This window comes from Porcisia hertigi, chromosome 36, assembly GCF_017918235.1.
Source record: "Porcisia hertigi strain C119 chromosome 36, whole genome shotgun sequence".
NCBI classification, from domain to species: Eukaryota; Euglenozoa; class Kinetoplastea; order Trypanosomatida; family Trypanosomatidae; genus Porcisia; species Porcisia hertigi.
Window position 1 is genome coordinate 2594641 of NC_090595.1, and position 23055 is coordinate 2617695.

The window sequence follows — 23055 nt, forward strand, 5'->3', positions numbered from 1 at the left end:
TGTCACATCTACGCGTGACACAATCTTAAAGGGACACACACGCGTGCACACATACACACACGCACACACACACAAGCACGTTTTTTTTATTCCGTGTTTTCTTCCTTGAGTAACATATGATGTACTCTGCCAATGCCATGTACGCCGAGGCGTACTATAACCAGGCGGCCAATGCAGCCGCCAAAGCCAAGCAGGAGTCAGTCCCTCAAAACCTCCACCACACCTTTGAGGACCCCAACCTGTTCTACACGGCCGCCCCACCTACCCAAGGACACGGCCAAGCGCCACCAGCGCCACCGCCCCCACATGCGCCGCCCTCGTCGAGTGTACCTGCAGGCTACCCCCCTCCGGGAGGCAGCGCTCCGTACAGCCAGCAGCAGGTCCAGCCCTCGTATGTGTCCCCATACAACCAAATGGATCCATGTGGGAGCGCCTACGCTGCGCCGCAGTTCCAGCAGGGCTACGCTCCGTATGCCCCCCCTCCTCCTCCTCCTCCTCAGGTCTCGGAGCAGCAGCATCAGCAGCAGCAACCGCTGTCAGCGCAGCAGTATACCGCACAGCCCCAGCCTCTGCAGCAACAGTACGGCAACTACGCACATCCCTCTGTGCCTTATGGTCAGCAGCTGCAGATGCAGCAGCAGACCCATCAGCAGTACGGCGTGCCAGGCGGCTACTCGCAGCAAACGAACCCTGACTTCATTCGCGTCACGCAGGTGCAGATGCGTAAGAGCAGCAACAAGCCGGGGGCTCTTTATGACCACCTGAGTGTGCCACGTATCATGCCGGAGGACATCGACGAGGACCTCCGGCAGCGCATGCCTGCGCCGATGCACATCACACCAGCCAGTCGCATTTGCGTTCGGCCGACGATGAGCACATTTCCCCAGACACAGCAGCTGGCAGACTCCCTTAGCCTACCGCTCGGCATCAACTTTCGTCCATTTGCAGAACCACGGCTGAACGAGGTGGACCTGTCGAGCAAGGGCAATGCCATGGTCCGGTGCAAGGTATGTGGGGCCTACATCAACCCTTTTACCACCTTCACTAACGCTAGCGATGGCTCACGGTGGCAGTGCATCCTGTGCAGGCACATGAACGTGACGCCCCGTGCCTACTTCAGCCCCATCGATCCGCAGACCGGCCAGCTTGAGGACATCATGAGCCGCCCAGAGCTGTTGCACTGCAGTGTGGACTTCTACGCGACGCCGGAGTTCCTGAAGCGCCCACCGCACCGACCTGCATTCCTGCTGATGCTGGACTGCTCCTTCTCTGCGGTAGCCTCAGGTCTCCTGAATGCGATGTGCCGTGGTGCCCTTGTGGCATTGGAATCCATGAAGGACGACGACGGGTTGTACATGGGCATCATGGGCTATGATGCCACTGTTTATTTCTTCAATATGCGCTCCACCCTGAGTGCGCCGCGCATGATGGTGTCCCCGGACACAGTGCATGATATCGCCAACGTGAACGACGACTTCAAACTGGAAAAAGTTGAGCTCCCGTGCCCGGCAAGCGATTTGGTGGTTTCCGTGAAGGAGTCGTACCACCATCTTCGCATGGTGCTTGAGTCCCTTCCACAAATGTTCGCCTCTACGAAGGAGGTTGGCTGCGCACTCGGTCCTGCCCTGGCAGCGGCTGTGGCAATGCTGGAGGCGAACGGAGGAAAAATTCTCGCCAGCATCACGAGTATACCATCGGAGGGGGATGGAAAGCTGAAGCACCGTTTCGATCCTGAGAAACTGTCGAACCAGCCGAAGGAGTACACAATGTGTGCGCCGGCGAACGACTGGTACAAGCAGCGGGCTCTGGCGTGCTCAAACAGCGCCGTGTCGGTCGACCTCTTCGTCGGTGCGAACAACGATGTGGACCTGTCGACGATTGCCCCGCTCGCACGTTTCACCTCCGGCTCGATCCATCGAGCGACGGCTGTGGCCATGAGCGGGATAGCGGATCAAGTCCACCGGACGTTTTTGCGTTTCATTGCATTTGACTGCACACTGCGGGTGCGCACTTCCAAGGGACTCATCGTACCGAACTTTTATGGTCACTGCCATGTGCGGGTGCCAGATTTGCTGGTGCTGCCCATTGCCGACGAGGACTCCTCGTACTCGATTGAGTTTAAAGTGGGTTCGAACTACACCGCCAAGTTTGCCTACGTGCAGTTCGCCATTGTCTACACGACGCGCTCGCGTGAGCGCCGAATCCGCGTGCACACGGTTCAGATTCCCGTGTCTCCCGTTATCGGGCAGGTCATCAACTCGATCAATTCCCTCGGCATGTCATGCTTTTTGTCTAAAATGTGCGTTGACATGGCTGTCAGCGGACCGTTTTCGCGGGCGCAGGATAAAATAACCGAAAAGCTCACCACTGCGTGGAAGGTGGCTCTGAAGCAAATCGAGGCGCAGGGAATGCGGCCGAGCTCTGGGATGCTGCTAATCCCTGAGAGCATGCGCTTCATTCCTCAATTGCTTTGCGGGTTCTTTCGGTGCGCGGCCACCGGCCTCGCGACCGTGCGCCCACTGCCGCCAGATGAGCGCATTGCGGCCATGTCCTCGGTGATGTCCTGCCCGGTCGAGGCGATGGTGCCGTGGTATGTGACGTGGACGCACGTTGTGTACGCGCCAGGGGAGGATGTCGACCGGTTGCCAGCTTCAATCTTCTCCTCTGAACAGTGCGTGCACCGCGAGGGCGTCTATCTCATCAACGTCGGAGCTGTCATTGTCCTGTGGTTTGGTAAGCACGTCCACCCAGACATATTTCAATTGTTTGGGTTAAATCCAGGCGAAGTAGCACCGGAGAGCACGGAGAGACAACAACTCGGCGCGTCGCCGCAGCAGCTCGAAGCACTGCGGCAGCGTGTTGAAAGGCTTGTCTGGACTCATCGGGAGATTAACCGCAGTGCCTTTGCTGCCGTAATGGAGCCGTGCGTCCAGGGCAACTCCACCTACGAGCCGATGATGAAGCGCGGAATGGGGGAGGACAATACACGCAACCTCGTCGCTTATGGATCTTACCTGCGCAAGGTGTGGGACTCTGTGAGTGCGAGCAAATAGACACACACACACACACACACCCTCCCCCCCCCCCCCCAAAAAAAAAAGAACACCTCTTTTGAAAAAGAGTGGATGTCGTGTGCGGGGAGGTCCCTCATCTATTTGTAAGTGGCAGAGGCCAAAGTCAATGTTTGAGCGGCGCGAAGCTGCGCCATTACACTGCAGCTGCAGGTGTGTGGGTGATGGAGCGGTGTCCGGTACTCGTGGAGTAGGCGTGGTGATTACGCAAAGGTGACAGCATTCATTGTTCCCCCTATGCTGGTGCGCGCGGCGTATCCTGTAGTGCGCACCGCTCCGTAGTTTGAGCCATTGAGCTACGTGCACGGAACTGAGACTCTTCATTTTTTTCTCTCTCTTTCCTTCTTACGTGTGTGTGTGTGTGCTTAATCGGATGGGAGGGAGTGGGGGTATGTCTTCCTCCTCGTCTCCGTATGACAACTCGCCTCATGGTTTCTTCTTGTCACAGGACAAACCCACACACACGCACACCCATTCACATGACGTATACCGGCCCATTCTTGACAAAGGGTGTCAACAACTCAACGACATGCAGCCGAGCGAGAAGAACGCAACACCTTCCCCCCTCTCAAAAAAAAAAAGCACCACGCCATCCGTTCTCGCGTTCTGCGTTCATTGCAAAGGAAAGAAATCCTTGCGTCTGCCTCTGGAGATGTCTCTTCTTCCTGTTTCGTCCTGCGCCGTCATGTTTTTCGGGCACAGAGCTGTGACGTGTGTGTGTATGTGCGTTATACCTATGATCTAACTGATGCCTTTACGGTGACCGTGCCGCTATTGGTCGAATGTGTGTGCATCGGACAGGGCTTCCACACTCGCGTGTGTCTCTGCCCCCCCCCCACACACACACACACACACACATTTTCTCTTATTTCATCGTCAAATGCTCCGCGCCTTGTTATTCAGGTTTCAAGGGAAGGGCGGGGGGAGGGGAGGGGTTAACATGTAGACCCTAAGCTTTTCGTCACGCTCTCTACTCTTCCCCACCCCTCTTGTCCAATTATCTTCAATGGTGTACCTCGGTACGGTCTCTACACGCGCGTCCACACACTCGTATTCGCGAGGAGCATCCAAACCGGAACAAGAGAAGAAAAGGAACAAGAAAAAAGTGAACTGTGATTGTACTTGATAGGCAAGAGACAAGCGTCCACAAGGAAACATACGAATCTGTTCGTTACACACACGCGCTCACAGGCTGAACAAACAACAATAACAAAAAAGGCATCAAACTTCACTGGAGAGCACACCGACATACATCGATTAATGGGAACCGTAATAAAATGACTCGTCAACAGCATGTGTCAGTTGTGGCGCTGCTCCTACTCTGCTTTCTAGCGAGTACAGCCGAAGTCAAGGCATGGGGAGGTGGCGAGGATGCACAGGCCATTGCGAAGCGCGACAAGCAGGAGCAGATACAGTTTTGGGAGCGTGAGGTCAACACTCTCCGCCAGGGTGAGATCACCAAGGCGTACAACAAACTCTACCAGGCCCAGGCAGCGTTGGAGTCGGCTCGGAAAAAAGAGGGATTCTTCTACACCCGACCAAAAGACAAGGCGACCATCCGCCTGCTTGACGAGGACTACCGCAGAGCATTGGTGGAGGTGGACACACTAAAGGAGCAGGAGCGGCTCATGGTGGCGAAGCTGAAGCCGCTTTATGGCGTCGCCTCGCTACACTTTGTCCAGGATCAGAAGCGCACCATATCGGAGTCCATCAAGGCCGTGCAATCGCTCAGCTACGACAACGCGTGGTATTCATCCCTGTTTAGCCTTGGTGAAGTGGAAAGTTTCTCCGACATCATCGTGGGCTTCATTGGCAATTGGGTCATGGGCTTCGTCCTCCTCTACCCCTTTGCAGTTCTTTACTACGCGCTCTGGGCCGCCCCTTGGAGTGTGTTTGAGTACACCTCTGGTATTGCGGACCTGATCCCTGGCATTGTTGCCTACACCGCATGTGTCGTGGTGATGTGCTTGCCCCTTATTGTTCTTGCACTCACAATTTACTTGATTGCTCGGTACTACGGACCGCAGCTGCAGGCGGCTGCACGGAGGACTCGGGCGCGCCGGCATCAGTACTGAAGCGCAGACTCCAAAAGAGGACGAAGAGAATCTACCAGGCTTCCTATCACGTCTCGAGAGAGGACCGAGGCGTATGAGCGGCTTTGTCGAGGAATGGGCAGGGGGGAAGTACAAGGAACACTTCGTTTGTGTTCGTGGAGGGTGTGGCCACTTCGCGCTGCGGAGGGTCGCTCTCGTTGACGTCCTCCAGCTCCACTTTCTTCCAGGGGAGGGGGGGGGTGTAGGAGAGATGTTACTCAAAACAGCAACACCGTTTGGCTTGATGCAATAGGCGGACGTGATTGGTATTTTTGAGGATGGCCGCCTCAATGGCACATCTTCCCTTTGTTCGCCGTTTTATCGCCCCATTTTTAGCCGCCGCCTCAGTTGGGCTGAATCTCTGTTTTTTCTTTATTGTTGGTTCTGGTCAACGTGAGCGGCGTGTGCACGTGTGTTCCATCTTTTGTGGACATTCCTATACACTCCACTGTTGGGATCTTGTTGTTCATCCCCTCGTCTAAGTTGTATATGTACGCGCTTATGATGGACATTGGGCTTGCGCGTCTGAGATGCATCACAAAAACCACGGACAGTCTCGACCGCGGACTACACAGAGAGCGAGTCGTATCTGAGCTCTGCAATGGTGTCGCCCACACTGACAGCGGTGATGGCAAACCTTCTGGTGCCCACGCAAGTGTGTGTGCTTGCGGCTGTGTGTGTTGTTTTATCGTTACTTTGCCGGCACTGTCTTTCGTTCACGCCCATCACGGAGAGGGTTCTTGACATCTCGGAGTCGATCTCCTGCCTCCTCATTTCCACTGGTACCGAGGCAGCTCATTGGGTGTCTCTAAATTGAACTGCGTCGCAATGGTTTTGCCTCGCCCTCCCTTCTTTCCCTCCTCCACTTCGCACCCCTCGACCTCCATCAGCGCCCCTTGTCAGTTCCGCAGAAGCGTATACAGCCATATGCATCCCCCCCCCCCTCTCCCCTCCCTACTCAGCCATCAGTACTTCTATGTACAGAGAGGTGGTGGCGGGTCCGAGTTGTTGGGGAGGCGATGCACAGGGAGTAGACAGCAACTGCATGACTCCTTTGCCTTTCAGCTTGTCCTCACTTCCACTCCTAAGCCTACCTCCTCTCTCTCTCTCTCCTCTCTCTTCATGCAACTGGCAAGAGACATCGCAGTTCCTCTCTGCTATAGTGGCAGGGATCTCCCTCGTTTTTTTTTCCCGTAGTTCTCTGTGGGCTTCTTCTCTTGCCGTGTGCTCATCTCACCCCCGATTGTTGCATCCGTGAGGAGGCGCTAAACCAGGGGTGTGTCATGAGCATTACCGCTGACCAAAGCGACATTGGAAGCGGTGGCAATGGCAGCGGCATCAATGGAAAGTATGATGCGCTGGAGCTCCCCCCGGTGATGGAGAGCGTATTGCGACCTCACCAGGTAAGTGCATTGGAGTTTATTTGGAAGCGTCTCGTTCTAGACGGCGCGCTGCGCATGGCTGCTCGCACCTTCTCGTCCACAATTGAGCAGCGCACTCGTTTGTATCAGGAGGTGTTTGGCGTCATTTTAGCGCACTCGATGGGTCTCGGGAAGACGCTCACTTCACTTTCCTTCGTCTTACTCTTTCAGGCACAGGCAATGTTGATGGCAATGAAGCGCGACCGAGTGCGTCGGCATCAGCAGCAGCAGCAGCCGTCAGGGGGATCCTTCGGCGCTGCGGCTGCAAGTTTGCCACTCAAAGGTGCCGTGTGCCCCAGTCTACGTGTGCTGGTGCTATGCCCGCGCAGCTGTGTGTTGCACTGGCAAGCGTCTATTGCGGAATGGATTCATCCGCGGTATGCGGGAACCATGAGGGTCAACTCTTACGTGCCAAGTGCGATGGGCATTTCCCTAGGTGCGTCCCACCGTGGTGGCGGCAGCGGCGGTCGTTCAATAGAGGAGGTACTCCTTTCCTACTACCAGGAGGGGGGTCTACTGGTGCTTGGATACGAGGAATATCAACGCCTTTTGCAGTACGCCCAGGCACAGTACCGCAACAACCCCACCAACACGTGGCCTCGCGTGTGGTCCCTCTTGGATCGCCTGCGACTCCATCTTCCGCTGTTTCAGGTGGTGCGTTTGCTGGATATCATCGAGACCGCCGACCTCGTTATCCTCGACGAGGCGCATCGCCTACGTCGCAGCAGCTCAAATCTCGTGACAGCGTTATCGAAGCACCTCCGCACCATTCAGTTGCGGCTAGCACTTACCGGTACCCCGCTGCAGAACCATCTCGAGGAATACAATACGATGCAGTCTATCATCACCGGCAGAGAGCTTGACACTCAACTTTTTTATAAACACTTTATTGCACCAATCGAGAAAGGGCAGTGTGTCGACTCCACGTACCCGCAATTTCTCGAGATGCAGCGGTGCGTTGCTTCGTTGCGCAGATACTTCGCAGAATCTGCGCACCACTGCGGGCCGGAGGTGCTGGCGGCTACTCTGCCGCCTCGCCGCGAGTTCCTTTTTTTTTTCAAGTTATCCGCTGCGCAGGAGACGGCTTACAAGGCGATGCTGAATTACTTCCAGACGCAGGTCCGCTCTGGCGAAAAGATGGACTCGGTTCTGCGGCTGCACCACGTCGCTTCACACATATGCCTGCACCCAGCCCTCTCGGAACTGGAAACTCCAAGCGGTACCACCGCCCTTGCCTCTGCCAAAGAGGGCGAGGAAGACGTGGATGAGGAAGAGGAGAACGCAGCTCTGGTTGCGTCTCCAACGCTGCCAACCGCTGCCCTGACTAGAGTGGATGTCTCCGACTCCCCGAAACTGAGCTTTGCTTTCCACCTAACCCTGCACATCGTCCGTGAGCAGCGCGAAAAGGTTGTCATATTTTCGCAGTATCTGAGTCATCTGCGACTGATGGGGCAGTTGTTAGCGCGTGAGGGGATATCAGCACCATCCTTGACCGGGACCGCATCCAACGCAGAGCGATGCCGTTGCATCGCTGAGCTCCAAAGCAATGATGCGTGCCGCGTGTTGCTGTGCTCTGTCCGTGCAGGCGGCGTTGGTATCAAGCTGACAGCGGCCAATCACTGTATTCTGCTCGATGTAAGCTGGAACCCCACCGATGATGTCCAGGCGACGTACCGACTATATCGTTACGGACAGTTGCGGCCAGTGAACATCTACCGTCTGGCCACTTGGGGCACTTCCGAGCATATTGTCTTCGCTTATGCGTTGCAGAGGTCGTGGTTGCAGAAGAAGATTGCCGACATCAGCGACCCGCATCGGCAACAGCGCCATCAGACGCGCAGCTACTTTCGGTATCCGTGTGCAGTCTCCTTGCCAGATGAAGAGTCGTATCTTGCCGTGGAGGAACCGACGACGGCCGCCAAATTGCCTCCAGCGCTCGGGGAGACGGTAGTGAGCAGTAGTCGTCTGGCACACGCGCTGGAGGTGTGCGAGACACAGTGCTCGGTCGCAGCCCACGTCCTGCACGCTCACCCGGAGGTGAAGCCGTACCTCCACGTTGTAATCCCACAGTCAGTGTTGCTGCTCCACAACGAAAATGACGTCATTCTCGAGCGTGGGCGCCGCTTCGATGATGCGGCGCGCAAATCGCATACGTCTGTTGCGATTCCGCTACAGGCAAGTGGTGATGATGCGAACAATGCCCAGTCACGAGAAGAGATGAGCTTGCTGGATGCCTGTGAAGCAGAGCTGGTAGACGCGGCGCGCCAGGCAGCCCATCTGGTGATCACACGTGTTTGGCGGACACGCGAGGATGCAACGGCTTGCAGTGATACGGTCTCAGAGGTGCGCACACTGGATCAGATGATGTGCCAGCAACTGCAGGAGCTTGTGTCCCCGCTGCTGGGAAAACGTTCGCCGCCTCGATTCTTGGCGGAGGTGCTGCTGCTGTGCTATCAGGCCGGCGCTGCCGACCTTTTCCGCACGCTTCTGCAGAAAAGCACGTATTTGAAGCTACGCACGTATCTGGTCAGTCGCGTTCCAGCGTCCGCGCGACGTAGGGGGCGAGACACAGCGTTGCCCAGTCGAAGCCACCTCGAAGACGCACTGCTCTTCGCACCGATGTCGCTGCTCAAGTCCATGTCGTCGGTCGAGGCAACGTACGTGGTGACCGAACTCGGTTGCGACCGTCCTTTTGTGGGCTTTTGCATGAGAAGCGGTTTGCAGCGGCTGTGGTTCGTGGATGAACGCCCTGTGCTCAGCGAGGCCACTTTGGAGTCGCTGGCGGCGTTGCTGGGTGTCATGCCGGGCAAAGTCGACAGCGGTAACGACAGCGAGTATGGCGAGAATGAAGAAAATAGACCTGTACTTCAGAGGCAGAGCGATGACGGTGGAGTCGCCGAGGCGCTGTCAGTGCTGGCGCAGTCCGTGCTGGGTGCCATGACGAGTTGCCTTGAAGAGCAGTGGCCTCCGTACGAAGGCTTTACGCTACCGCCGCAGCATCTTCAACTGGAGCGCGAAGAGATGCGCATGGCGCGCGCTTACTCTGTGGCGACGCGAGCCCACACGGAAGGGCTGTTCCCCATCGCCCAAGTGGCGGATCTTCTTCGGTTGCCCTCTTATCGACAAGGTCAACACATGTACGGGTGTGCGCGGTGCCGCAGTCCGCTGCTGCAGCGACTTGACGCGACACACCTGGAGTGCCCGCGTTGCCACTACAATGCCGAGTTCGAGGTGCGTGCCGACCCCCGCATGCAGCAACAGGCGGTGCTATACCAACTGTCCGTGGTGGCTAACCTGCTCGACGCCTTCTCCATAACCAAGAGCTTTGCGGTATCTTTTTCGCCCGCTACGTGCGCTGATGTAAGCGCGGCTTTGCGGGAGGTGCACACGTCGCAGGCTGTATTCGAGTTTGTTCGCCGCACAATGGAGGAGGGGGTTCGGACTTTCCTGGATGAGTATCCACCACATCTGGTGCGACTGCTTGGGCTGCAGCTGGGAACTGGCGGCGACGTCGAGGACCTGCAGCGGGTGTTGCTCGCCAATGGCCGGCTTGCCTCTCACACAAATGTGCGCGAGCACCTGCGACACCGCCTCGCACAGGCGTTTGCCGACTTTGTACACCCCAGCACACTCACGCAGTATGTTGCCATGCCTCTAATGTTTTTCGTCACGGCGTTGCATTACCTTGCTCGATGTGAAGGGCTTACCTACACCCACGAGCTTCTGCTGGATGAGTGCCTGACGCCACGGCGCAAGCTGCTGCGGTTCGCCAGCGATGCCCTCGTTAAGGTGCTCTATGTAGAGCGGCTGTTGAAGTACTGCCGGCAGAAGCCCCTGCCCCCCACGTGCGCCTCCTCAGTGTCTCTGGCCGCCTCTGGCGCTATGGCAGAGTCAGGGGTAGAAGGCCCGCAGAAGGGTGCTCTAAACAGCGATATGGATGAAGTTGTCTCTCTCACTTCCCTTATGATGGCGGCCTCCTCGTCTTCTGAGAGCCGAAGCCTGTCTTCAGCGTCTTCGTCATCATCTTTGTTCTGCGGCGACAGCGCTGCCGGTACCGTGCAAGTGCAGAGGGTCCCGCGGCACCGTGAGGCGGGCGAGGGTGACAGTGGCAGAAACGGTAGCACATCAGGGACCACCTCCACCCCCTCTCCCCCCCCCTCTTCTTCCTCATCAGCCCGTCGCAGCTCAACCAGCTCGTTTACCTCTGTGTACTCCAGCGACCGCGAAAGCTTTCCTGACGGAAGCGTGTCAGACGCCGATGAGTGTGATGGGACGACGCGGGGTCAGCAAGAAAACGCGACATGGCTTGAAGACCTGGCGGGCAACACACTGGAGCGGGCCGCCCCCACGGCAGAGGAGCTGGAGAGCGAGGCGGTGCAGCAGCAGCGCTCGGCCCAGTACTGGATCGCCTTCTGCGAGGTGTACGGCACCCACAGCGCTGAAGCGCTCACCGTGTATATTGAAGACACGGTAAGTGACGCGAAGGAGCTGCCACCACCACCGCTGTCCTTTTGGATTTCACAGGTTGCCCACACCACCATGGTCGGTTATCGCATGACTGAGATGCTGGACATCTTCTTCAAGAAGCTTTTGGAGTTGTCTCAGCAGGTGAGAGTCATTGTGTAGAATGTCACGGGGTTGACGGCAGGAGCTTTTTGCTGGCGGTTTCGTCACAGTAATTTTTTTTTTTTTGGAGGGAGAAGGTGGGCCTGAAGAGGTTGAGGGCGAAGGAGTGACATGTACGCGCGTTGCCCCGCTACCTCCCCCTCCCTCCCCATCGCTTGTCTCGCCAATGTAAGAGAAACGTCGGTGTATTGTCTCACTCCTTTCCTGGTCTGTAAGACACGGAACGAAGGTCTGAAACACCGGGGGCAGAGGGTCATGCGAGACAAGCACACGAGGCAACCAGCCGAGAACACAGCTGCGAGGGTGAGGGTCGAGAGAGTGGAGGTTGGAAGGTTCTGATCGCACGCACAGCGTATCGTGGAGGCAGAGTGGGCATGGCTCAACCCTCCCCCTCCCCTCCCCTCCCCCCCTTTTTTTTTTTACACCGCTGGTCTCTCTCACCTGCACCATCGTTCGAGAAAAATATATGTAGGGGATCGCCATGGCAGCAGGAAGGTGTAAAAACTCTACCGGCTGTTCCACAGCCATGAAGGTACCCTCACGATGTGATGCTCGGTGCGGCGTCTTCACTAGCGCCCCACCTCAGGCCAGTAGGCAAATCTCCTCTCGTTTTTTTCCTTTTGTTGTCTGCGCATCTCCTCTTGTCAATGCGGTCTGTTTTTTCTAATGTTGTATTTTTTTTTTGCGTATGCATATGCGCATCTGCGCAGCATGGTCACACATAGCCGTTCACAGCATAGATGTAAGGCACCCCCCCACCCCCCAAACCAGACTTTCGAATGGTGTTTCTTCATGGACACATACGTCACCTTGAAAAAAAAGAAGAAAGGGATTGCGTCAGATTGGGTTGCTCCCGTCGTTGTGTACAGGTGTGATAGGCCTTAAGCACAACTCATCTCGTCGTCATTTTTCTCCTCCGCTCTCCGCCGACTGTTCTTGTTACACACGCATATACACTCAAAGACGCACACGTGAACCTACACACAGGGACACCCATAGACGTGCACAACGACAGTGACGACAACAAAGCGCATGGGTGATTTGTGTCAAAGACAAAACTGCAAATACGTGGCTTCTGCTGAGGGAGTGGCGATTTTTTTTGGTACACTTTCTCCCCCCCGTCCCTCTCCGGGTAGCGGCATCGAAGGCCAACGCCTTCTGTTCTGTGGCGGCGTTGTGCTCACGTTTGAGCATCTTGCGTTCCCGTTTCCCCCGGCAAGCTGGGCGTGCATGTTACGTAGAGGACAATATTGAGTTGATTGGGTTAATCAACTGCCCACCCAGTAGCCGAGCTGAACACACTCCAGCTGTGTACGATGACTTCAATGAACGACTACCAGGACTCGTTTGAAGCCAGCACTACAGCGACACATGAAGACGAAGAGACCACCTCAGTGCGCACAGGCTCAACGACAACCACCCCCAGTGTCCATGTTAGTGCTGGCAACGAAGACAGTGGTGCCGACGTGGGGGGTACCGTCTCCGAGGACGAGATGGGGTGTGACGGGCCGACTTCCAGCTCCGCTGTAACGCCGTCACTGACCGCCAAGAACTCACAACTGCCCTTGGCTGGAGCCCCCGCAGCGGTACCGGTGCCTGTGCCTGTGCCTGTGCCTGTGCCTGCACCGTCAGTCTCCACGTCGCTGGCAACGCAGCTGAGGGACGACAGGAAGCACGGCTTGCGCGTATCTGGTTCGCCGATGCGCGACGCACAGAGCTCTGAGCAGTCCTTCGGGGCTGTCTCAATCTCAAAGAGCGCCAAAATGGAAGGCGAGGTGTCGAGCGCTATTCTTCCTGGCAGCGACAGATTGCAGTCCTTTGTCACCCGTAGTGCTTCAGACACAGCCCACGACGTATTCAAAGAGAACGCCAGCAACGTCGCCAACCCGCGTTTCCGAGGACCAAAGGGCGCTGGATACGAGGCGCTGTCCCACTTTGTGGCCTTCCACAGCAGTGGGAGTGAATCCACCAGAGGGTCGATGCTGAAGCCGCAGGTTTTCGGGAGCGGAAACCAAATGTCAGCTTCTCAATCATCGATGGAGAGTCTGCGAGCCTCCAAGATGAGTGCACAGAATGCAGAGCCGGGGGGGAGCGCGGAGAAAGAGCCGACTACCGCCTGCTTAGTGACCCCCTCAGCGTCGGCGCAGCAGGCCAAGTCGCCACAGAAGACCGCCTCGGAGTCGAAAGAGGCCTCTGTGGTACTGAGCAGCGTCTTCAGCACTTTATCGCAACATCTGCAGCAACAGCCACCGCCACAGAAACCGCAGCCTACCGTCGCCTCAGCACCAGTTGTCGGCCCTGGGGTAGCGAACCCTTCGCACCCAGCGCCTGCAAGTGCCGCTCCTGCGACATGGTCTACGTCTGATCAAGGACCGACGGTGACACCAGCTCCATTGCAAGCCCCCAGGCTGCTGGACTTCTCGCCACTTCCCGCTCTCACCATGCAGACACAGTCACCACAGGCCCCTACGGTTTTCTCCCTACCAGCACTCCCTCCACCGGGATTGTCTTATACAAGCGACACCAAAAGTGCCACCGCCACGACCGAGGTACCATCTCCCATCGTAGCAACGGCTGAGGCCAAGGACTCCACGGCGTCGCAAAGCAGGTGGATGATTGGAGACGTGCAGTGCCGCAGCACCCCGATAGAAAAAACGGCGTCCCAGCAAATATCGTTGCCCCCACCGCCATTAGTGCCGAATGGGCCCACTCTGGAGCAAAAACACACATCCGACCTCCGGGAGGCGTCAGAGGCGGTGGAGAGGCTAGTGAAGGCGTTTGCTGTGCTGAAGGGCTACAGCCGTCTTGAGACATGTCAATCTAGAAGTCGTCCCCTCGCCGACAGCGTGCCTGTCTCGGAAGGGACAACATCCATCGTATCTGCCGCCGCTCATCGGGTTGGGGGGCCTTCTGCCGTCCAGGTGCACCAGGATGTGCGCTCGCGCGGGCCCCGTGTTTTTGTACCGGGGGAGGCATCATCAAAAGCTTCGCTGCTGCGGGCGCCTGTTTCTCAGCAAAAGGACAGGGAACGCTTGGCCGAGGGGCTCGTCCTAGACTGCGTGCTGGGACTCTTAGGGGAGCATGCAAGGAGCACTGCTACTTCCTCTGCGGGTGGACAAGTGAGGGAGGGAGTTGAGAAACTGAAGCGGCCAACAACTACGTCGTCGCAGGCCGTAGCGAGGCCCCACTCCGAGGTGGTGACAGCCGACGCCTTTGCGTACAGAGGGGGCACCATGTTGCATGGTGGAACACCGAACTGCGCCGCTGGCACCGCCTTGGCGGATGCGCCGACCCACGCGTATTTCAACCCGTCATCAGCTTCTGTGCTCGGGCTATGTAGCAGTGGCACCACTTTGTTTGACCCCCGAGATCGGCAGAGTGCCGTCGACCTCTACAATGTCGTGCGTGAGGCACTCGAAAAGTACGTGCTGCGCCGTGTGGTGACCGGCAGGGAGAAGGCAGAGGATCTGCCGCCGCGTGCTCGCCCTATCCCTGTCATCTTTGCGTGGGCGCTCCTTCTAGACGCAATGAATCTCTGTGAGGAGATCGCACGGGTGGCCTACGGCGCAGCGCCGTGCACACCGAGTGCTGTGTATCCGGTGCTTGCACAGTTCAGGGGTGATACAGCGTGTGAAGAGGTTGCCAAGGCAGCGATGCATTGCCTGCCCTTCGAGGCACTCAGCACCAACAGCCGCGACACTTCTGTACCACGGGACGGTGTCTGCGTCTTTCGTATGGCTTGCTGGGTTACGCAGCAGCAGCTCTGGACTATCGCCGATGCTTTGGTTGACACTGTCCGAGAGGACATGGTGCGACGCTCCAAGGCTCTGCAGTACTCGCTGTTTAACGCGGCCGCAGTGCCCGAGGTCGATCCACGTGTTTTGGTCCCTCCCAGCACTCCGATGTTCACCCTTCGGCCGCTGCCGGGTCGGAAAGGCGACAGTACGGTGCCGATGACGGCTGACGCCTCCAGTGCAGCGGCTACTGCCGCATCGTATAGACGCATATATGAAGGCGATGGAGGAGAGAGGAAACGGTCGGTTCGCGGCAACTCCGACCAGGACCTTTTCGAGGTGCCCACTGCTGCTTTGCAGAAGGTCGCGTACCATGTCTCGCTTCTCTCCACCGATCTACTCTCTGACATGGGCACCGCGAAACACCGCGCGCCGACCACCTTGACCGCCGAAGAGTACCCCAATGCCGCCACCGCCGTCGCCGAGACCCTTAGCGAACTGCTCCAGGATGAGTCCATCAAGGCGGCTGTGCAGCGACGAGCTGCCGAGAAGGTCAAAAAGGCGCAAATGGAGCGGACTAATTCTGCCTCAGCCACGCGTCAGCGGAAGGAGCAGGCCATTATCGAAAAGGCAGAGAGGGAAGCTGAGGAGGTGGTACAGCGCATCCTGCAAGAGATGAGGGCTCAGGGAGTTGCCTAGTCATGTCCACGCGATAAAGGAGGAGGATTCTGTTTCTTCAAAGGTATATCAGCTCCCACTCCTTTAGTATACTCGGGCTCATGTGTAAGACACGTCGCTTCCGTGTAAACACCGGCCTCGCCCCCCCCCCCCCTTGAGTTCAGACAAGAGGTCTGGAAATGGGCAAACGGACTTATTCAGTTCTTCGGCTCCAACGGCCCACCTCTTCGTGGCAGCGGAACACCGGGTGCTGCATTTCCTTTTCTAGCATTACACGGGCCTAATCTGTCACACTCACCCACAAGTGGCTGCTGCTGCGCGGGTGGGGTAGGAGGCTTGCAAACGAAGTAAAAAAAAAACGCGGCGGGAGGGGGAAGTGAGTGGTGGGTAGCGCCCGTGGGAGTGTGGGTGCAGGTGCGCACGGCGCAGGGATACTGAGGCTCGGAGTATAGCCTGGCAGTGACGGTTGCGTCAGTGAGTGCATTAACGTTTTCCCATCGCAGTGGATAAGCTCCAGTCCTTTGTCTACCCCACCGCTCATACTCCCCCCCCCCCCGCAAAAAAAAAAGTCTACCCCACCCGCCCACACTCTACACCCCTTTCAGCCTTTGCCCTTATATTAATTTTTTTCTCGCGAGGCTTGCAGTCCTTAGTAAATTGTGGCTTTGTCTGTGACGCGATGCGGTTGCTCCCTCCCCTCCCCTTACTTTCCCTCCCCGCCGAACGCCTCAACAGCGGTGTGCATTCCTGCCGACCAAACACAAACTCCTACAACGCACAATTTGTTTTGCTCTGCGTTCGCGCCTTCTCCTCGGCTTCGGTTATAATGTGGTGAATGTATATATATCTGCCCGCATGAGGAGGCGCGAGTACCTGTGTGCGTGTGTGTGTTGTGTGTGTGTACGTCGGAGGAGGACACTGGCACTGGCTGCATACGCTACTGCACTGTCAATGTAGAGCTTCCCCCGTCCCCCGTCTTTCCTTTTGCCTTCCTTTGCTCCATCTCCCCCCGTCTGTACAGCCGTTTTTCTCGGCTGGCTTTACTTTGTGGTGGTGATCGTTCAGCACGCTTTTTGGTGACAGGTTCTTCACGAGGTGCAGCTTCCCCCCCCCCTCCCCTTTCCCCCTCTCGCCCTTTCCTACCCCGCGTCCTTCGTTCAGCGGTGGGAAGCATGAGTGATCCAGCGGGCGTTTGGCACGGCCGGGAGCCATCCCCCCCGTTCGATGGCAGTGTAAGAAGCTTCAGTTCGCTCTCCTACTCCTACGACTCCTCCCGATCACCGTCGGGGTCATATTCTTACTCATCATCCGCCTCTTCGAGCTCGTCAGACGATCACCCGCGGCGCGGTCACGGTCGCCTTCGCGCCCGCTTGCTGTCTGAGGACACAGCTCGCAAACGACCCCGCAGCTACTCGGTTCTGGGGGATGACCTCTCTTACGCAGCCGGTCACTCCGCCCTGCCAGCGTACAACCCTTCATCCTCTTCAGGGCCAGTGCTTCCACCGGTACTCGGCGACGCCGTGCTCCCTGAAATACATGACGGCCAGCTTGGCAGCGTTCTCGGCGCCCCAGATACCCCCAACGAAGACTGGCCTTGTGGTGTGTGTAGTAATATCAACTCTAAGCAACGGACTTCGTGCTTTCGGTGCGACTGCCACTATGCGGAAAGCCTCCTGGCGATGCCGGGCTACGAGATATCACTGACCCATCTGCCTCCTGGCTGCACCCCGGCAACGGTCGAAGCAGCAGTAAGACGGGCTGCGCCAAACTGCGCCTTGCAATACATCGGCACGGATACGGCAAAGGGGATCATGTATATTCAGTTCTCGTCTGTAGAAGAGGCGACAAGGTGTCTTGTGCAGAGTCACTGCGAACTGCAGTTGCGCGATGGAGAGGGCGAAGACGCCGCCAGCGTGCGCGTGCGACTGAGCTTCTCCTTGGGTCCACACCCTCTCCATGAGCGCAAAGAGACGGAGGAGCAGGTGGCACGGGCTGCGGCGCAGGCAGAAGCGGGGAGGCGAGAGGAAGCACTCCAGAAGGCTGGCGTGCCGCGGTTTCTTTGGCCACACACGTGGCGTGAGCCGCCGCCCTTTCCATCTGCCGAGAAGCACAAGGAGTTTCTCAGCGCCATGTCTACACACTGGGACCATCTCTCAGAGGAGCAGAAGCGTTACTACAACGCGGAAGTCAAGAAAGCGTTGCTCAAGACGGCTGTATCGGCAGAGGTAATGGGCAAAGGGAATGGCACGTCTGGGTCATCACCACCTGCGAGATCTGGTGAAGCGGTGCAACCCGCGGTCCCCCTCTCTACCAAATCCCCGTTACTGTCTTCGTCACTCGCCAAGTCTTCCGAAGCGAAGGAGACTGGCAAGACGTCGCATGCGCTGGACGGCCTCAAGAAGCGGCTGGCGGAGCGAAAGAGTGCTATGAAGAAGGCCGATGGCGCCGACGGAGCCAAAGTGTCGACCGCGTCTGCGTTGGCACTCCCAACAGATGTTCCCTCCCCCGGTCATGGGAGAGACAGTATTAGTGGTGGCGCGGCTGGTCTTGCCTTCTCGCTGCGTGGCACTGACAGGGACTTTCCTGCGATCCCATCCTCGGTTCCGGCAGAGGTGCTCTTGTGGGACGGCTTTCCGGTGCCTCTCCAGTACACCAGTCTCTGTAAAGTACCGTGCTCCATCGAGCTACCTCGTGTGCCCATGTCGGTATGTGAGCGGTTGCTGCCACCGGCTCTCCTGCAAGTGGCACGCGCGCAGTTCAAACAGAGTCGCTAGCGGCTGGTGGTGGTGGGGTCTGCGGGGGCGGAGAAGGGTTGTTCTTGTGTCTCCAGTTCTGTGTGTGTGTGTGTGTGTGTGTGTGTGTGTGTGTGTGTGCATACGTGCTGCTGGTGCTGGTGACTTGTCGTGTTTGTAAGCCGGCGCCTTATAAAAGAAGAAAACGATAATTCTCGGGGGCGCAGGGGCAAGAAGGGTCCAAGAGAGAGGGGTGCAGGCGACTGGTGAAGGTGAGGAGAACAGCGCGCCAGGTATGTGTCGCCCACCCGGCCCATCCCCACTTGCGCATTTAGTGGACCGCAGGAAGGGTTGGGTGGGGCGGCAGTCTTTCCAGGCGATGTTTGCGCCTGAACTTGCATTCCTTTTGCTGGTGCATGTCAGATGCCTTCAGGTATGTGAGCATGAGTGTCACTCGTTGGTGTTCATGTGTGGGTGTACGCCAGCCGTGGCCGAGTGCATGCTTCCACTGCGCATAGGCACTTCCCGCTACAGTTGCATCCCTTCTCTCCCTTTATCGCATCCACTCTTTGCACGCATTTCTTTCTCGCTCTCTCTGTCTGGTGTGGTCGGGGGCATTACCACCCCATCCGAAAGATCGCTCAGGGATTTGTTCTAGTCGTCCACCGTACGTACTGCTCGCAGCACTCTCATTTCTTTTTTTTTTACGTTTGCGCGCGCGCGCGTGTGTGTGTGTGTGTGTCCTTCGATTCACTTCTACTTTGGTCGGCGTTCCGTTTCTGCGTGACGAACGTTACTTAGCTGCACTACGCGCATCCCTTGCCCCCCCCCCCTCCCTCTGTTTAATTGATGCGCACATATATGTAAATCTACAATACTGCATTCGTATATATTGATGTCTCGATCAAAGCACGTAGCGTGGGATGAGCAGAACCTGGAGGCGAATGCTGAGTACCAACGCCAGCATCCCGTGACAATACACATCACAGAGCCCAAGACGCCGTACCCGTACGCCGACGGCGACGACTTGGAGGAAGAGGAGGTGGCCTCCCTCAAATGGGACCCCGCTGTGAACGCCAAGGTGAAAGAAATCAAGGAGCGAGTCACTGGAGACTTCTCTGACCGGCCAAAGGCACCAGTCACAAAGGCTGGTCGACCGATGCTAGCCGAGGGCACCGTAACCGGCGAACTAGCGCGACAGCAACATCAAAGGGACTTCCAGAAGATGCGCAAGGCCGTGTACGCAGACGAGGGTGCGATGTTCAAAAAGGCCCTCGCTCACGAAGGCGAATACGAAGATGAGTAGTCGACCTGCACGCCCTCGTTTCCCCACGGCGTGAGACCAAAGTGAGCGGGTGTCATGACGTCAGATTCCCACTATTCGTATGACATCCTTGATTCACGCATGCACCAAGGATAACGATCCAGCGGATCGGAAAAGCAGCACGAATGGCCAGAGACCACCACGGTGATGGCACTAGAGGGGGGTTGAAGCACTAATGGGCCGATGTTCTCCCTCTTCACTCACTCAGGTCTTACACGTTTTTCCCTGCTTCCCTGTTTCCACTGTCCGCCCGTCCTTGAACGGCAGGCGGCCCCCTTCACCGCGAGAACAGCAGTGCCATTGAGGATGGGGCATCTCCTCTTCATATCTCCCGTTTCTTTTCGCTTTGTGTATGGGAGTACACTTTTATCCTGCATCTCACCCCTCTTCTCCTTCCGCGTTAAGCCGCCGCCGTGCCTAACCGGATTTTTCAATCCAGTGTTTCTCCTAGCAGTCGCCCCCTTCGTTCCCCTTTCCCGGTTTCACTTCTTCTTGTCCACCACCTCCTCACTCCTTGGAGTGCCCATTCAACTCAAAAAACGTATCGTGCATCGTCGTCCCACAGCGCACCCCTCGGTTGTGCCTCACGTGTGTTACTCTGTCGTCTGTGTTTCCCTCTTTTCTTTCTTCCCCACCACTTGAGTTGGCCTATGTGCGAGTGATGAGGCCTCTACTCAGAGGATACGCCTTTCTGGCTATAGAGGGATCGGTACACCCTCCCCCCTACCACTCGCTGAGCATTTCATTGTTTCACGGCGCTTGCCCCTCCCCTCCCTCCCTCCCCTATGTTGCTGCTGCTGCTGCTGCGACCTCCCCCTTCTCGTGTACTCATGGATGATATCAAAGGCTATATCCTCACCACTTTGGTTTGGCTTCCTCAGACCTCTTCACGCAGAACGTCGCTGCGTGTGATGTCCACTGGCGATACCAAACTGAAGTACCCCAAGAAAAAAAAGATCCACATCACTGCGCGTCTCATTGGATAGGCCCGTCGTCTGGTGGTGCGGGGGGGGGGGGAGGGGGAGGGAGCGACGGCAGCGGCGGCACTCAGGCTTCGGCATCTCTGTTCCCCCCTTTTTTTTCTCAACGCGCCAGCGCTGGTAAGATGGCCATCGTTTCAGGGTCCTCGTCAGGGCCACGAAGTGCAGTCGCACGATGCAGACAAATGCTTCGTGAACCCACACGACACCTCACTTTGGGCTTGCCCTCTTCTTTAGGCGCACAACTCTTTGCCCAGAGGCTTTTTGTCCCCTGTGCACATGACGCACGAGGGAAGCCAAAGAACGGGCTCGACGCATCTCTTCATCTGTCTTTACCCCCCTCCCCCCTCCACCCTCCCCCCCGCCTCGTCTATCTTCCTCAATAAAGACTATCACAACCAAAGGTGTCGAGCACAGAGTCAGGCTCAGACGAATTCATAGGCTGTACCCCACTCCTGGAGCACAGGTGGTTCACACAGCAGAGTAACTCAATGCAACAACGAATTTACTGAAGGGACCCTCTCAGCGGTGAGGCAGCCAGACGAAGGCCCAGGCAAACGTGACGCCGCACGTTGTGGCACCTCGTTATGCCATCAGACGAATTTCAAGTCTTTTCGCGGGTTGAGGGCCACATCACGGACCCGTGCACATCTCCCGAACGTGAGCAGCAGCGCCGCAAAGTCTACAGCTCGTGACGATGGTGCGGTTTTAGTCTGTGTGTCTTGTCCCACAAGGCCGTTCGTCTCCGGTAATGGTGATGCCGACCCAGCGCTTACTCAAGCGCCAATGGACGATGGGAACTACGCGCCTGACGTCCATGGCTCTCACTCCTTTCCCAACAGCACTCGTGACACCGTGGAATATCAACGAGAAGACACAGCACCGCTCCGTAGCCCCGCTTGTGGGACAAAAGTGGGGGAGGGAAGAGGGAGGGGGGGGAGGGGAAGCACTGCAGTCTCCCAGGGTGAGCAAACTGTCAAACTCGAGTGCCTTCTTCCAGGCCGCGATGGTGGGGCTGAGGGCATCCCTTCTAGAAGGGCCAGTCTCCGGAAATACGCGTCGGTGTGGGATAGCTGCGCGCGAGGATACCACAGCAGAGTTATAAAAGAGACTCGAGGCCGTGTCCAAGGCAGCACGCGATCTGGTGGTTCTTCACCATGAGACTACTGTAGCGATACAGCTGATTCACAAGAAAACTGAAAAGGAGGCGCTGGAAGGCGTCGACCGCGGTGTCCAGACATGAGACGATTTCGTGGCGCGTTGAATGCGCTCGAAATATCGCACCGATGAAATTCAGCGGCGGCAGCGTACGGCTCATGGCGTCCAGCCGAAGAGCGGAGGGATTCCGAAAACTGCTCTCGCACGTGGCGAAGGCACAGCTCGGTGACACGGGCAGACACGACTGGGACAACTCGGGAGCACCGTTGTTTCTGAGGATGATGTGACTCCTTCCCCCCTTCCCCCCGCATCCTCCTTCCCCCTCTTCGCCCACTGCCGAAGGAAGGAGAGGAGGTCCATGCACATTACCGGCAACTTCGAAGACAACGACGCCCGGTCTGCTTGATTTCCCCCATCTTGGGGTTACCTGATTGTATATGTGCGGCTCTCTTTTTTTTACCATTTCTTCTTATGGGTATTCCTGTGCTTGTATGCATGTGCGGTTGTACGTGCTGATGTGGATCTGTGTTCGTTCTCACTCCAAAGTGTCCATGTCGTGCAGGGGGCGCGGGGGGGGGGGCCTCGCACATGAGGCGAATGCGTGCTTTGTGCGCTCGAGGGGGAGAAAGGAAAAACGCTCAACATTGTAGCAACAACAACAACAACGAGAGACGCGGATTCACGTGAGAGACATGCGGCTCGCCCAGACTTGCCTTTCTCCACTTTATAGTGTATTCCCGTTCCCATGTTGATACCGTCTCCCGTGATCCGACAGGCGCGGGGAGGGGATCGACTTTTTCGATGCTCAACATCTGTGGAAGCGCTTACTTTGACTGACGTGCTGTCTTCCCCATCCTCTCTCTGCAGCGTGCCCGTGCTGGTCTTCCCATTTTTCCTCTTTGGCTCTGGCACCTTTTTTTGTTGTTGTTTTCCCTGCGTCTGCGCGCGCGCTCTCTTACCGCCAAGCCTATTGGGGGACTTCGTGGGTCGGTGCATGGTATTTTCAGGTGTAGTTGTCTGTCGGTGTCAGTGCATGTGAGAGTGCCAGTGTTTTCACCTGAGCAGGCGCCACCGAGGTCGGCTCGGTTGCACATCACGTGTGCGAGTGTGTGTTTTGTGTGGGTTGCCGGCTCTTTCCTGCGGCACTGTTGGAACCTTTTTTTTGTGTGTGTAATCGTGTATTTCACGTTGTTTACATCTCTTGCGCGAGGCCTTACCTGGGTCTTGTGCTGCCCTCT

The 23055-nt window shown here is 57.1% G+C and overlaps 6 protein-coding genes across 6 annotated transcripts; all 6 read left to right on the plus strand.

The window, feature by feature from the left end:
• Positions 1 to 116: 116 nt before the first annotated feature.
• On the plus strand, positions 117 to 3053 carry JKF63_00655 (uncharacterized protein; the record flags this gene model as incomplete). The annotated part of the gene is made up of 1 exon (XM_067896706.1): positions 117 to 3053. The coding sequence occupies one exon, from the start codon at positions 117 to 119 to the stop codon at positions 3051 to 3053; it is 2937 nt and encodes a 978-aa protein (XP_067752863.1).
• A 1295-nt stretch (positions 3054 to 4348) lies between these two features.
• Positions 4349 to 5146, plus strand: JKF63_00656 (uncharacterized protein; the record flags this gene model as incomplete). The annotated part of the gene is made up of 1 exon (XM_067896707.1): positions 4349 to 5146. One exon carries the CDS (start codon positions 4349 to 4351, stop codon positions 5144 to 5146), a length of 798 nt encoding a protein of 265 aa, XP_067752864.1.
• Positions 5147 to 6447: 1301 nt separating this feature from the next.
• JKF63_00657 (uncharacterized protein) lies at positions 6448 to 11211 on the plus strand (the record flags this gene model as incomplete). The annotated part of the gene is made up of 1 exon (XM_067896708.1): positions 6448 to 11211. The coding sequence occupies one exon, from the start codon at positions 6448 to 6450 to the stop codon at positions 11209 to 11211; it is 4764 nt and encodes a 1587-aa protein (XP_067752865.1).
• Positions 11212 to 12527: 1316 nt separating this feature from the next.
• JKF63_00658 (uncharacterized protein) lies at positions 12528 to 15644 on the plus strand (the record flags this gene model as incomplete). Its single annotated transcript, XM_067896709.1, has 1 exon — positions 12528 to 15644. One exon carries the CDS (start codon positions 12528 to 12530, stop codon positions 15642 to 15644), a length of 3117 nt encoding a protein of 1038 aa, XP_067752866.1.
• A 1151-nt stretch (positions 15645 to 16795) lies between these two features.
• JKF63_00659 (uncharacterized protein) lies at positions 16796 to 18397 on the plus strand (the record flags this gene model as incomplete). The annotated part of the gene is made up of 1 exon (XM_067896710.1): positions 16796 to 18397. One exon carries the CDS (start codon positions 16796 to 16798, stop codon positions 18395 to 18397), a length of 1602 nt encoding a protein of 533 aa, XP_067752867.1.
• Positions 18398 to 19250: 853 nt separating this feature from the next.
• JKF63_00660 (uncharacterized protein) lies at positions 19251 to 19661 on the plus strand (the record flags this gene model as incomplete). The annotated part of the gene is made up of 1 exon (XM_067896711.1): positions 19251 to 19661. The coding sequence occupies one exon, from the start codon at positions 19251 to 19253 to the stop codon at positions 19659 to 19661; it is 411 nt and encodes a 136-aa protein (XP_067752868.1).
• Between the last annotated feature and the right edge of the window lie 3394 nt (positions 19662 to 23055).